Source organism: Impatiens glandulifera, chromosome 2, assembly GCF_907164915.1.
Source record: "Impatiens glandulifera chromosome 2, dImpGla2.1, whole genome shotgun sequence".
NCBI classification, from domain to species: Eukaryota; Viridiplantae; Streptophyta; class Magnoliopsida; order Ericales; family Balsaminaceae; genus Impatiens; species Impatiens glandulifera.
The window spans coordinates 30,451,024-30,467,873 of NC_061863.1; the positions used below are offsets into that span (position 1 = coordinate 30,451,024).

At 29.7% G+C, this 16,850-nt stretch overlaps 1 protein-coding gene across 1 annotated transcript; it reads right to left on the reverse strand.

The window, feature by feature from the left end:
- Positions 1-531: 531 nt before the first annotated feature.
- On the reverse strand, positions 532-16,297 carry LOC124926456 (probable polygalacturonase). Its single transcript, XM_047466685.1, has 5 exons — positions 16,052-16,297; positions 12,322-12,442; positions 11,960-12,134; positions 11,304-11,374; positions 532-1,372 (listed from the first exon to the last, which is right to left on the reverse strand). The coding sequence occupies exons 1-5, from the start codon at positions 16,280-16,282 to the stop codon at positions 711-713; spliced, it is 1,260 nt and encodes a 419-aa protein (XP_047322641.1). The 5' UTR covers positions 16,283-16,297; the 3' UTR covers positions 532-710.
- Between the last annotated feature and the right edge of the window lie 553 nt (positions 16,298-16,850).

The following is a 16,850-nucleotide window of genomic DNA, read 5'->3' on the forward strand; positions in this document are numbered from 1 at the left end:
GTATTTTAACTAATCATAGTTATATGACCAAGTGTATTATCTTAGTTAGTCTGTTGTTTGTGTCTCAAAGAGGTGGAGACGGGCCCTCAACGTCTTTTACATTATAAGGGTGTTGTTATTTGAGTCTTCTTTGGACCATTACTGGTAATCACTAGGTTATGTCGGGAACCATTGGTACGTGTTAGGAAATGTGGCTTGAAGTAGTTAGATTTGCGGGTTTGAAATAATGAAAATATATCTTTATTATTTTTTGATGAATTATTTGATTTGAGAGAAGTCGTAAAATCTTCTGCAATCTCAAACAACCGTTGCGATTACTTCACAATATTATCATATATATTGACATTATATTAGGTTCGATTTAGGAAGCCAACCTATTCGGTCTAATAGTTTATTGCTTTTTTAAAAGATCTCTGCATACATTAATTTTGTCATTTTTGTTTGACTTTCATTGATTTATCTACTCAAATGTTATGCTTTGGTCATTGTTTTTTTAATGACCATCTATTTCATAATAATATGATTGCATAAATCATTTTCATAAAAATAAAAAAATTGATGTACGTATTTTGGTTTCACCTAAAATCAAAATAACTTTGAAACATTCATAGATTAAAGCACCAATTCAATTAACACGAAATAACAAATTTTCAAACTTTAGATAAATAAGCGTAGTTCAGTTTGAAGAGAAATCTACACACATTTTATCATTAATCCAATTCAAAGGGAAAAAGAGCACACTCACCTGCCTGAGCGGCGCTGGTTAGCTCTGCACAAGGCAACGGACTAACCCCAATCGCCGCCCCAGTCACATCCGAACATTGCCAGGGATCATTCCTCCTATTTCCAACCGGCGCCTGATCATTCATGTTCACATTCGAAAGACAAATCCCAGTAAACGGGCAGCCCTTAAATCCATGTATCATTCCCGGCTGCAGAACTTTCTTACCAAGAACGAGCGTTATATTTATTCCCTTTACCACTGAAATCGCATTCGGATCAAATTTATCATCCGGATGGTCTCCAACATTCCCCGCTATTCTAATCCCTGTTCGTACGTTTTCCATGTATATATCGAAGAATGTGATGTTTTTAATAAACCCTCCTCTGCCGATGTTAGTCTTAATGTGGATTCCGAATCCCATGTTGTAAAGATTAACATGCTCCACCAATATATTCTGAACACCGCCTGATACTTCACTGCCTACTGCGATTCCAGCAAAGGGAGAAGATCCGGTCAGTCGGCGGATTGTGATGTTGCTGCTGGGACGGCCGTATGCGATTCCATACTCGTCCCAACCACTCTTTACTGCCACAAGATCATCTCCAGTTGAAACGTACAAGTCCTCTATGCAAATGTTTGAGCTTGAATCTGTCATAAGTTAGAAGAAGAAGCATGAGTAAAATGAGAATAAACTACCTCTGAATTTATATGATTAATAAAATAAGTTTTAATTTATTAACTTGTCATTCTGCATTATCTTTAAATGCATCTAAACTATTTGTATATTTCTAATTGTTTTACTGTATTAAGGATAAAAACTTGTTACAATATCTACATTTAATGTAGTGAGAAGGAATATTAGATTTATAATTTCGTATCTTATTTTGTAAATGGTGCAATATCTATCAAAATAAATAGTTAATTTTCGTTGTTAGGTTATTGTACATGTACTATATTTTTTTATATTTCAACACTTTCTTAGGGACTCTAGACTGCGTAGCGTGTTGAAATTAAAATAATTTCATTAATTAAATAAAAATAAGATTTTGAATAAATTTAATCAAAATAAAATTCATATCAAATTTAAATATGAATTAAAATAAATTTTAATCTAAATGGAATTAAATTTATTAATTTTTAATTAATATTAATTCCTTGAATTAGACAATTAATCATAAATACACTCAATATTATTAATTGTCATTGTAACAATCTTAAAAGAGTTTCAATGTGCTAAATTATGTAGTAATTTTTTGCTGAATTTTTGTCTTTAATGTTTCAGAAATACGAATTGTAAATGATTGAAATTGTTCATTTGAAGAAATTGAGGAATCGACTAATAAAAATATAGTATTTATTGTATATATATAAATGTTAATTATTAATAACATTTTTTTGTCAAAGTTTAATTTTATAAACTAATATAGATTATATAGAAAATATTCTCAAGAAAAATTATGTATATTTATTATACAAACATTGTCTAACAAATAAATTAAAAAACAATCATTTGTTTTCTTTATACTAAAAGTTTTTGTTGGTTACTAAAATTATTTTTAATAATAAATAAAAAAAATGTTAGCTTTTAATTTTCAGAAAATTAATAACTATAATTTATTATTAATAATTTAAATTAATTATAATTAAAATATATGTTTTTTATTTTCAAATAATTAATTATAAATATATACCTTCTTAAATTAATTAAACGTTAATAATTATTAGGAATGTTACGTGATGTTTGGTATCTAAGGAAAAAAATTATTTATAAATATAGATTGTCTTTTATATTACTTTTTTTTATAATATTAAGATATTATTTTTAAATGTAATATATTCGTTTGTTGATAGAGTTGAATAAAATAAATAGTATATTCTTTTTAATAAATAAAATAGAGAATCATAACAATGATAAAAGACTAAAGTTGGAGACCAAGAAATTGAAAGGATTGGATTTGAAACAAGAAAAGAAGATTCATAATTATAATTATGTGGCACTGATAATGGAGGGCCTAATTGGTTTGGATTTCGATAAAATGGCCTTGTTTTATTTGGTCTTATAAGGAAAAATTTTAATTGATTTGAAAAACAATACGGGATGCGTGCAAGTAATTTTGGCCAATGATGTTTGAAACATTGTGATTTCTTTTGTAGAAATCATGTGACATGGTGAATATTTGTTTGATTAAATATTAATTTCTTTTGTAAAAATTATGTAACATGATGATAAATATTTATTTGCTTATATATTCTAATTTTTTAAATATAAATAATATGTTTGAATTAATATTTTAATTAATTCAACATTATAGTTTTTATGTATAAATTAGATGACGAATGATTTATACATGAATAAACATTATAATCTCCTATATAAAAATTATGTAAACCAAGAAAAGTTCCAAGTTCACCATGCTTCTTCATCTCAAAGCGAGAGCTCATCTTGTAATCGACCAACCTCATCATAGTTACTTCCCGTCAAGATTATGTCATCTACATATAAAAGTACCACCACCATCTGCCCTTGATGCTTCTTTATAAATAGACTTGAATCGAATTATAAAGGTTTGTACCCACAAAACTAAAGATATTCTGCAATCTTTTCATACCAAGCATGCGGGGCTTGCTTTAATCTATATAGTGCATTCTTAAGTCTACAAACCAACTCATGACCATCATTCTTCTCAAATTTAGGTGGTTGTTCCATATATATCTCTAATTGTCACAGTTTCCATTGAAAACATGTTATTAAGGCCAACATATTGCGAATTGACATCATCTTCGCACGAGAATCCTCGAGCGACCAATCTAGATTTGTATCGATCTATGTTTCATCATTCTTTTGCTTGATTCGATACACCCACTTACATGTGACTGCTTGAATATTATGAGGCTTCGGAATGACGTCCCATGTTTCATTCATCTTGAGATGTGTATTTCCTCCTCCATTGATGCCACACATTCATCGACATTCTTTACTTCATTATAAGAAGCAGGTTCCTCGTCGTCTATTGCATTTTCCAAGAAACAAGAGAAGGTTGTTGCAAAATTATCATCCCTGAATCGACAGGGCCTTACAATGTTCTTTTTTGGTCGAATTTCCTCATTCTATTGTTGACTAGATTATTTTTAATGTGCACTTCTTGGTAGACTCTTACTTTATGCTCTTTCACCAACTAAAGTATCTTGAGCTAAGTCAAGGCTCCCACTATCACTATTATCACTACTAAAGGAGCTTCTCGTAGACGTGGGTATGGGAAGGTTAGTCTGAATAGTTTCCTCAACATCCTTGATATAGTACGAAGATATTTCGTCAAAAACCACATCTCTCGACATAGTGCATTTGTGGGTTGATAGATCCATACACAACCACCCCTTTCTTCTCTCGTCATAGGCGCCGAACACGCATTTACTTGTCTTTACATCCAATTTGCTCCTTCACGAATTTGGAATATGGACATAACAAATAGATCCAAAAACTCGAAAATGCTTAACACTTGACTTAAAACCATAAAGCATCTCAAATGAAGATTTGAACTTATTTGGGATAAGAAGAACTCAACTGATGACATGGGCAGCACAACTCATGCCTTCCTCCCATAACTACTTTGGTATATTCTTCATATGCAGCCACGACTTACACGTCTTTATAAGGTGATGAATCTTTCTTTCGGCAATCCCATTATGTTGTGGGATCTTTGGACATGAGAGTTCTCTTTTATGTCATTTTGCCTACAAAACAATTCAAACTCTTTTGAGCAAAATTCCCCACCATTGTATGTCTGCAGTACTCAAATTTTCTATCTTGTTCTACTTCTACCGTCTCCTTGAACTCGAGAAATATAGAGAACACTTTGGACATCTCTTTCACGAAGTACACCCAAGTGAATTAGGGAAAATCATCCACAACCAGCAAAATATATTTACTTCACGAGTATGTGGTAGACAGAGTTGGTCCCATCAAGTCACTATGAACTTGATCCAAAGGACCTTACTTCTCGATACAGAGTTGTCGAATGGAAGTCGATGAGCCTTCCCATAATTGACATCATTCAAACATACTACCCTCCTCGATCCTTAGATCTTCAGGTAAACCTTCGACAAGTTTCATTCGAGACATAACACTAAGCTTAGTCATATTGACATACCTAAGCATTGCATATCATATAAAGGATGTGCTTTTGTCGTTCACCTTTTCGATGTACGAATTTGATGCTGAAATGACAAAGATATCATTTACCCGAGTTCTAGTGTGAACCACACTCGCCTTGATTTCTTTAACGTTCCTTAAAAACTTCACATAACGTGGACTGAACAACACAAGATTACAAGTGTCTACAACATTTTCTACCGAGCAAAGGTTCTTCTGAATTCCTGAAACGTGGTAGGACATTCTTTAGAGTAATAGGTTTTCCCTTGCCACTATTAATGACAACTAATCCTTCTTTTTTAACTTCATGAACCGAGTAATCTCTCATGACAATGCCACCACCCCCATTATGAATTCGACTTGATGAGAACACGAAATCTTCTCTATTAATGTGATGTTCGCACCCTGAATCAATTATCCACTTTTGATTGATCTCATGTTTACCATGAGATGCATCTATTTTCTTTTACTTCGAAATCATCACATCGGCATAAAAATCCTTGTCCCAGTCCTCCTCAACACGCTGGTCAGACTTTTCTTTAAGATTTGAACTAGCAAAATTTTCATCCAAATTTACTCGACAATTTCTTTTGAAGTGTCCACTCTCTCCACACCTGAAACACTTAAAGACCTTTTTAAGAATATTTTTAGAATCATGACCTCTTTCTTCATTCTTCTACTTTCCTTTTTTCTAGCTCGATTTCTTCACAAACAACGCATTGCTCGACTCCTCCTTTATACTCGTTCCAGTCATTTGTGCGGCCAACGACTCTTGAGATGACGAGATTTTTGAACTCCTCGAGTGAAGGTTGTTGAGCCCAACCTTGAATTGAGGTGATGAATGGCGAATACTCGGGTAGAAGCCCTCGAACAATATACCTCTTCGTTCGAGCCACTGAAATTTTCTCATATGGGTTTAGTATATAAATATTTGAGCATATGTTCTTTATCTTAAGAAAGAACTCTGAGACAGTTCCGATTTGCTTAACGACTGCCAACTTATTTTCAAGCATCTGGATACAAACCTTGTTCTTCTTGTTGAAAAGACAATCAAGCGTTTCCCATATCTCACGAGCAGATCCACGGTCGATGATGTGCTCGAACGGATTGTGGGATATTGACCTCTTCAACACAAATTATGCCTTCGCGTTGATTTTATTCGATTTCTTCAATGCTTTCGCATTTTCAATGACATCCTCGGGGGATACATCATTGTCGTCAACGACAATGTCCCACAAGTCTTCCCCGACCAAGTACGGTTTCATATAGGTCTTCCATATCCAGTAGTTTTACTGGTTTAAGAACTCCAAACCGAGTCCAGCTACATGACAACCACTTTCCATATTGAATAACAACGATACATTTTTTACGAATGTATCCAAAGCTCTGATACCATGTAACAAAATTACAAACAGGACTTCGATGATCGAACCGTGAAGAAACTTATTGGAAAGTGAATAAAGGCTTTAGAGAATGAAACAAACTTAAATGAAATTTTTTCTATAAACTTGTTGAAATAAGAACATGATTATAACTTATATAGTTAAACAAAACTTAGACATTAAAATAAGAGACTTGAAGAATCTCATTAACTAGAGATAATTTCAAGAGGCTTGAATAACGAAAAGACACCTTTATTATTATTATTATCACTTTAATCCTGTTATTTATTATGATCGAGCGTGATCCTATGATTTTCTAGAAACATTATAATGGATTAGAAATAGGAGAATCAATATTTTCATAAATTCAAACATTCTTTCAAAAAAATTGGAAAACTTTAAATAGTTTGAGAATGGATCTATGACCTTAAATTCGAACTATGTCCATTGTTTTGTGATTTCATAAAATTCACCCAAGTTTTGTGAAATATTTCTTATATGTTGGCTATAATGATTCATTGATCCTCGTTTTAATTTGAGACCATGATTGAGTTCGTAGGAAGATTTTAAGGCGATTAGAACTAAATAATCTTTTGGAGCAAAAATAATTTGTTACTTTTGGAGCATTAAATAATTTGAGACCATGACTAGGGAGATAAGTTTTCAAATTTATATTTAATGCAATCTTTAATAAGTAAAGATAATGTGAATGTTGTACGAAGTAAATAAGCTTCAAAGTTATGGTACCAAAGACTTAATCATATTAGTGAAAAGGGGTTGAATTTGCTAGTTAAGTAAAATGTTATTCCGGGTTTAAGTGAGACAGATTTGGAGAACTATTCTCATTGTCTTATGGGAAAGAAAACTCGAGTATCATTCAAGCATAATCCTCCCTCAAGAAAGTTAGATCTCTTAAAGCTGGTGCATTCAGACGTTTGAGGACCTTTAAATGTACGAACTAATAGTGGTGATCTATAATTTATAACGTTTATTGATGATCATTCCAAGAAACTTTGGATCTATATTTTGAAAACTAAAGATTAAATTTTAAAAAAAATCAAGAAATTTCATGCTCTTGTTCAAAGAGAGACTGGAAAGAATATCAAGTACATTCGCAGTGATAATGGTGATGAATATTGTAGTCCATTTGATGCATACTATAAACAATATGGGATCAGACACCAGAAGACACCTCTAAAGACTCCTGAGTTGAATGACCTTGCAGAAAGGATGAACAGGACAATTGTTGAGAAGATTAGATGTTTGCTTTCAGAAGAAAAAAAGTTACCCCCAACATTTTGGGGTGAAGCATTACACATGGTAGTACATGTTATTAATTTGAGTCATATAGTTGTTTTGGACGGTGAAGTTCCAAATAAGGTATGGACAAATAAACATGTTTCTTATGATCACCTACGAGTATTTGGATGCAGATGCATTGTTCACATTCTAAAGGATGAAAGATCAAAGTTGGATGTGAAGAGTCGTGAGTGCATCTTCTTGGGTTATAGCAAAGATATGTTTGTCTAATAAATTATGATCTAATTACAAAGAAGCTTGTAAGAATTCGTGACGTTATCTTCTTTGAAGATAAGACTACTGAGGTAAGTGATCAAGATAAAGATTATGAATTGAAGGGAAAAGGTGAGTCGATAAATTTAAATAAGTTCATTTATCTGATTCACCTATTTCAACATAAAATCAGGTGTAGGAGGATGATGATGAGGGTGAACATGATGTTCACATGGAAAATGATAGTAGAGAGCCAAGTGAATTACCTACAATTCCACTTAGAAGATCTACGAGAGATCGACAACCTTCAACTAAATATTCTAATGATGAATATACGTTGGTGACAGATGGGGGGGAGCTAGAGACATATGAAGAGGCTAAAGATATCGAAGATTGGGTTGATGCTATGAAATATGAGATGAAATCTTTACATGACAATCATACATTTGAGTTGGTAAAATTACCAAAAGGAGTGAAAGCTTTGAAAAATAGGTGGGTCTATAGACTAAAGCAATATGAGCATACTTCAGTTCCACGACACAAAGCTTGTTTGGTTGTCAAAGGGTTTAGTCAAAGAAAAGGTATTGATTTTGATGAAATATTTTCTCTTTTTGTTAAAATGACTTCAATTAGAGTTGTCTTGAGTTTTGCAGCTAGTCTTGATTTAGAAGTTAAACGAATGGACGTGAAAACGATTTTTCTTCACGGTGAATTAGAAGAAGAGATTTACATGAATCAACCTGATGGGTTTAAGGTCAAGGGTAAAGAGTATTATGTTTGCAGATTGAAGAAAATCTTGTATGGCTTGAAACAAGTTCCTCGACAATGGTACAAGAAATTTGAGTTGTTCATGAAGGAACATGGCTATAAGAAGACTACTTCTAATCATTGCGTGTTTGTGCAAAAAAATCTCTCTCAATGACTTTATTATTTTGTTACTTTATGTTGATGGCATGCTTATTGTAGGTCAAAGTGTTGTGAGAATTAATAGGTTGAAACAAGACTTAGGGGACTCCTTTGCGATAAAGGATATTGGACTAATGAATCAGATTCTTGGAATTAGAATCAGTCGTGATAGGAAGACAAAGAAGTTATGGTTGTCTCAATAACGATATATTGAAAAAGTGTTGCAATGATTCAATATGGAGAAAGTCAATAGTGTCTCCACACCTCTTGTAGCACATTTTAAATTAAGCTCAAAACTTTGTCCTTCAAACGATGATGAGAAAGAAGATATGACAAAGCACTACCAAAAGGCAAGTTTGAGTTTTGTTGTTCAACTATGGTTTGACAACAACCCTTCCATAGTTGTGATGGGGGAGTTTTTTGGGTTATTTGTTTGGGCTCCAAACTATGTAATAAAAAGTCAATCCTGTTTAAGAAGCCGAGAAGTTTAGAAGTCCAGAAGTTTAGAAGCCCAGGAGTCCATAAACTGATCAAGAGTCCTTTTGTGTTAAATAGGGGTATGGTTGTCTTACTGGAAAAAGACTCTTGAGATGTCCTTGTTCTGCTATAAAGGGTGGAGGAAGTGGTCTTATCAAAACACATCTGAAAGTCATCTAACATGCACTTGTGGAGAGATAGTGAGATCTTTTATTTGTTTAGATTTTATTTTCATTTGTTTCGTGTTTAATATTTGATTATAGTGAAGCTTCTTTTGGAAAGAGGTGCTGTGGTTTTACTCCTTGATTTGAGAATGTTTTCCACGTTAAATTCTTTGTCTTCTTGTTTCATTTATATTTTCTTTTATGTTTGTTGTTTCTCGCTCCTAAAGATCCAATCAAGTGGGGAATAGTTTATTATCACAAGTGTGATTATTCCGCTTTATTCTCAAGAGCTTTTATAATGTATGGATTAAGGTACACTAATTATATGCATTGTTTGTTAGATTATTTAATAATATTTTAATATAAGGAGGTAGAGAACAAACATGTGTATCTTTATATATGGAGAAAATTAGTTAAAAGTTTCTTACAACCGAGTGTTATCTTGGCAGCATAGGCAGCATGAGTGACATTTTTTTGAGACTCTAGATAGTCAAAGGTAGGTAGGGAAAATATTCACTATGTTGGGAAGCTTAGACAGAGAAATTCTTAGCTAGAGTGAGTTTTGAGAGATTCTTGGAACAAAGGTAAAGGTAGTTGAAGAAATTTATTAGGAGAGTTAATGAGTATGAAGATGGTGGTTGAAATATATTAAGAAGATGATGTGTTTTACACTTGACAAAAGATGATATAATTCTTGAAATAAAAAACTAATAACGAGTTTGTATCTACATTGAGAAACGTTATATAGCGTTAACAAAATGGAACATGTTGGTTCGATATTGAGAAGAAAAATTCAGATGAGGTTTGATTACAGAGAAGGAATTAAGTTACGATTTTATTTCATTGAGAAATAAATTGTGACCTAGTATTGAAGAAGAAAAATTGAACGAGTGATGTTTGAAGTGAAAGATCAAATAAGTAATGTTTTATCGTGAAGAAAAAAGATGAAACTATTGAAGTTTGATCGTGTGAGAAGGAATGTAAAGTTGAATTGTAGTTCAATCACCAAAATAGAAACAATACTACAGTCTTGTGAAAAAAGAAAAGATGAACGAGTAAAATTCGATTGTGGAAGGAAAGTGTTGTCGAACAGATCACCAAAAGAAGAGCTATATATATCACAAGTTATTACTTGTTTAGCTACGAGTCCTATTAAACCAAACAAAAAAGACTGTAATCTTAATTTATGAAGATATAATGAGAAGTTGTTGAAAATTTTAAACTAAATGTTTATTTTCGTTTTAAGGGAGGGTGTTATAAAATAATATAAGTTTAAGTTTATTTGTGTAAATTTATTTTTTAATAGGCTCTAAATAACTTAGATGTATAAATATGTATCTTTATAAATGGAGATGATGTAACATAGGATTATATAGACTATTTTTCATGAAAAATCAATAGGATGAGCAATTCTATGGAACAGGTTTGGCCCTGGTAAGCCTACCAAACTCACGGGCTAGGGCAACTCATCTCCTAGAATAGCCCATTTAATAAAAAATATTAGATTATTTAGTTAAATTTATTAATTGTTTTCACATAAAATTGTCTAGCATATTTTTTTAGGATGGAAAATAAGTTTTTATATTTTGTTATATGTTTAAATTAAAAAAAAAATAAAAAAAAAAAAAAACAATTTTTTGAACAATTTTTTTAAAAATAAAATTAGGACAGCCAAACTTTTTTTAAATTTTTCTATCCTAAGCCTGAGGCAACCAAATCCTCGGGGCCGATACTATCTGGGGACTTAGTTATTGTTAGTTGAATCTCGTTAAATTTTACGTTATTTATTTTACTATATCTCTATTGTTTTAGATTATCAATATTATTGTATGATTTATAAGAAGATCATTGGTTCAAACAATAATTTAGATAGGATCTAATAAAAAATAGTTTACCAAATGAAAAAAATAATAACTTTCAATTCTAACTGAAGATTTAAGAATTGGGAATTGTGTCAAACACATTGTGACAAAGAATAGACACATTACCTGGATCAATTCCATCTGTGTTGGGAGAGTCTCGTGGAGCCAGTATTGTCACATTTTGAATAACAACATTGCTACAGAAAATAAAGAAGCACAACCAAATGATAAGGATATAAATAATAGTATCATTAAGAAAAAAAATAGAGTACAATAATACTATAGCACTGAAAATTTTACAAAAATATTAATTTTAGGACAACTCTAAGGAGTTCATAATTATTATTTTTTGAAATTTAAGTTTGTATTTAAGAATAGCACTTCTTAGGGTTTACAATTCAAATACAAAATAAGGGGGAAAGGAAGAGCAAACTAAAAAGATGAAATGGAACAGGCACCTAATTTGTATAAATATTTGGTAGTTTTACATCAATCACCCAAATAACACACATCAGATGAGAGCTGGCATTTTAAGTTAAGGACTTGTAATTGTCTAGATGAACTTTTATAGAAGTGTCATTATAGAACTTTTTATTTTGTTTTAGAATTGGATACATACGACCTATTCCTTTTTAGCTAAGACTATTTCAAATCAATAATTTGATCTTAAACTTGGTTTGAATGTTCACAAGTAGACACAATCATATCCTAGAACTAAGTAGTTAATTCATCACAATACATAAACATTTAAACATATAAATATCAATAATAAGTCATTATACCTGCAATAAACTGGATGGATGTTCCAGAAAGGGGAGTTCTTGAATATGACATTGGAGATTATGATTTCCTTGGAGTTCATAAATTCAAGGAGATTAGGTCTGGTGAATTGAAGAGTTCTCTGCCTCCACATATTCCACCAAACCGAACCTTGGCCTTCAATTGTCCCATTTTCACCTAAAGAACAAATGCTTCATCAGTCATAACATAACAATTTTTCCATTGATTTAGTTTGAATTATGATTTGTAAATGCTGGAGATCACTATTGTTGAAACTAGGTTTTAACAGCCTAAAAATCATATAGTAAAATCCAAATCCATAACTAGAATACGGCTATATAAAAAAGGTGATGCAGGTAATGACCAGTAATAATGACATCTTGAAGCCCATCTCCATGTATGAAACTAATGTATCTTCCTCCAGGACGTTCTCTTCCCCTTCCATATGTAGGTAAGGGATTAACCAAAGGCCAATTTATTGTATCCTGAAACATAAATAATATCCTGATTGATTGATGATATTGTATAACAGTTTTGATAAACACATACATTTGCACTAACGGTGAAATGTATTCTGTCACATAAATTTAGAAATCAAAAGGTTGTTTATTTAGATTTATCTCTTCACAATAGGTCACCTACACTTTTAAGTCAAATACAAGTTTAGTTCATTTTGGATAAATAAATTTGTTGCACTGTGAATGCTAATTTTATTTTACCAAATGAGCTGTCCACACATGTACAAAACACTCTAAATTCTAAGTAAGGTCGGATTGTATTTTTAAAAATTTTAAAGTGAGAAAAAAATAATAATAGTTAATGATTTTGATAAGGTAATAATTACTTAAAATGTATTGATATATAAATAAAATAGAAAATAATAATTTAAAATGGAATGTATTTTAATATTTTGGTTAATAATTTAAGTGATGTGATTGATAAAACTTGATTGAAAATGATGTTTGATTTTTTTTGAATTATTTAAAAAATTCAAACCGAACAAGACCATTTTAATGACTTTAATATTATTTTAATATTTTAGTGTGCATTTTTAGCCAAAACTGAAGTTTTAATTCAAAATAGTAGAAGCTCATAACAGTAGAAGCTATGATAGAACAAAGAAATTTTAAATAAATTTAATGAAATTATTGAAATGTATATATTAAATTATAATTTCAATTTCCATATTCATGAAGAGAATTTCTCAAATAATATTGAGTGATGATAAGAATATAAGAAAACTAATAAGTAAGTGGTTGTTCCAGGTGGCAAATATTTTTTATTTTCAAAAAATGCCATGATATTTTGACTTAGAGAATATTTTAAGATGAAGGTGAGATAGTAAATAATCTAGTTTTTAAAAAACCAATCCTACATTATTTTTTCTAAATGAATCAAGATAAACAAGCTCGTAGACTATCCACAGCAGAGTTTTAAATTTTTTCATTTAATACTGTCACATCAGCTTAACACCTATTTTAACACCCACTTTTTAGTATATCCTACGGCAGAGTATTATTCAATGTATCAAAATTATTTTTTCACTTTCTCTCACTTCCACATCATTTATACATAATTTCATTTTTTTTAACCACAAACAATATTATTCATCACTTGGTAAATCAAACATACAAATATTATTTAAAACGAAGAAGAAAACAAACACTCTAAACATTGGTAATTTGGAAAGAAGTTGTAGTTTTGTGAAAGATCCATTAAAGAGTTTGAAGATTTCAAAAGAAAGGTGATACAAACAAGGATGATAATATGGTGGAAAATTTCAGAAATTTTTTGGTGTCAAAATGACACAAACCAGGTCTTTATTTATATATCTCGAAAAATAAAAAATAATGATATATATATTTTTTTTTGATCAATTATTATGCAAAAGTGTATTTAAAAAAGAAAACAAAAACAAAAAAGTAACCACCAGCGCTGCCACTTGGCACGCTGTGATTGGGGCACATCAAATTTGATCCCGTATCAAAATTTGATACCCATATTTTAACACTTAATTTTGATACTCTGCTGCACCATTTGATATTATTTTAACACTATTTGATACATTATTTGACACTTTGTTGTGGATAGTCTTAGTAGCATTAATATTTGAAAGTATATTATGTCCATTTTATTACTTTCACAAAAATCGCTATCAAATGTATTTGGTAAAAAAAATATGTTTTATCTACAAAATTTTCAAAAGATTGTCACTTCAATTCATTACCCCTTAATTCATTTAGTTGTATTGTTAGGTGGGAAAATATGAAAACTGAAGTTGCAATTTTTAATAAAATGATTAATTAATTTATAAAATAAATTTAAATAATAATATTAAAGCTGTATTAGAATGTAATTAATAATAGTAACTAGTCTTGTTTTTTTAACATAAATAAAATATGTTTATAAAAGGCCGACACTCCTATAAGCCATCATCTACTTCAAGTCTTCAAATATAAAGAAAATAGGCTACCATATATTTATAAAAAAAATATATATATTTTATTATTATATGTTAATACCTTCTAAATTATTTTATAAAAAAATTAATTTTCTTTAAAATAACTATAAATCATAACTTTTTAAATAAATTATCAATTATTTAAATAATCCAAAAAGACCTTAAACTTTTGCCTTTTTTTATCTCACAATCTAACTTGAACACTCCATATGATTTGTTAATAGTATGTTGAATGGAAGAAATAAGAATCATTGCAAAATAAAATACTGTTGTTATTTTATTACTAAAAAAATATATAATCTATAATATTTTGATTTCCATTTAATAATTTTTAAAAAGAAATCAATTGAATATTTATATCATCCATTTCTTACGGTAAAACTATCTAAAACTCATATACTTATTCTCAAATTCAAAACAAAAATACAATAAAGGTCGATTAAACAATAATTCATTTTAAACTCAAAAAACTTATTTTCAAACTTAAAAGAATATTGTATTAAAACAAACATTATTTGTACATTTAAAATTATAAATTTATAGTTTATAAAATTTAAGTCATAAAATATAACGTAAAAATATAAAATAAATTAAATTAAATTTTAAGTATAATATAATTTAATGATTTAATTATACATTTAAAAAATATTATAAATTTTTATTTTAAAAGTAAAAAAAAATAAGTTAAAAAATATATATAGATATCCAAAGTTATAAAATATAATAATTTAAAAGCTTTGAAAAAAATGGCCATATTGCGCTTGCCAGCAGAGAGAGTGATGGAAACATATTTTATGTTTGGAATTGATGTCGGTTAGAAGAAGAAATGACACGTATGATAAGTTTTAAATTTATTGGTAATTATCAAATAAGAGACTTTAAATTGGATAAATATTTAAATTTAATTTTAATAATATATATTCATAAAAATTATCATGCAACTTTAAATAAATAAAGTGTAAAATAAAATAAAAAATGAAGTAAAAAGTGAAAAGCCAAATGCATCAAATATATTTAGTGTTTTGTTGAAAGTAAAAGTAGACTTGAAAAAATAAGTTTTTAAATTAAAAAATAATTAAGATATATATCTAAAATATATATAGGCCTTGTTCGATTTGGGTTATTTAAATAACTCAACTCACTCAAATATCTTTTCAATCTCACTCTTATCAATCACATTACTCAATTCATTACCAAAATACTAAGATACTTTTTATTTTAAATTATTATTTATTATTTTATTATTATGTATTAATACCTTTTAAGTAATTTTATCAAAAATATTTTTATATTTTCAAAATCATTACCCATCATTACTCATTTTTTCCCTCTAAGTTATTAGAATAATCCCAATTCGAACAAAGTCATATACTAAACTAAAAATTATAATATAGAGAATAATCATTATAAAATAAAATTACAATATTCTATTCGGTCCTAGTGAAAAAAAAAATTCAGTTGTTGAGGTGTCAGACTAGAGAAATAAAAGAGAATCAATTTGTTGAGATCCGATAAAAATTTATAATTTAAAAACAATTTAAAGTACTAATATTTAAATATATTATTTCTAATTAATATAATATTATAAAAAAATAATTAATAAATGAACTAATTCTGAAATAGTGAAAATGACCTGTGAAGCTTTGATGACAGCATCTTTGGCCAAGTAAAGAGTCATATGGCTAGTCAAGTTGAAGGTCTCAGTTAAATACACGCCAGCAGGTATGTATAGAAGTGTGCCTCCTACTCGTTTCAGACGCTCGATCTCATTAATCGCCGCTCGAAACGCCTTAGTATTCAGCTTTTCTCCGTTACCCACGCCTCCAAAATCCGCTATCGAAATCCTGCCACTGCGATTCCTCATAGGCACTATTCCAGAGCACGTTTCCACATGATCAGCGCCAATACAACACTTCATCCAGAGATGGAAACAAATTATCAGTGATAAACCAAATCGCCACATTTCCTTAATTAATTTGTGAAACGAACACGTATGTATGAATGGATTGAGAAGAAAATTATATCGGATTTCAGAAATCGAAGATCTTAATAAGAGAGAGCAGTCGATTGAAGAAGACTTTAAAGAAGAAGAAAGAGATTTGTATATCCAATGAGAGAGAACGATCGGATCTAGTTTGTTTGTTTGGTGGTGTGAAAATTCAGTAAATCGATATACGGTCCCATTTGAAACCTGACTTCTTGTTTGGTGAAAACTTTTTTAAATTACCACAAATAAATTAACATCATTTTATTTATTCTTTTATCAATATCATCAATTAATTCATTAATAATATATATATATATATATATTAATAAATTATTTGAGCATTATATAATAATATATTTTAAGTATTTTACAAAAAAAAACAATCATTTTTTTTTATTATTTATCAAAATAGATTATTTAGGGTTAGATTTTAGAATTAATTTTA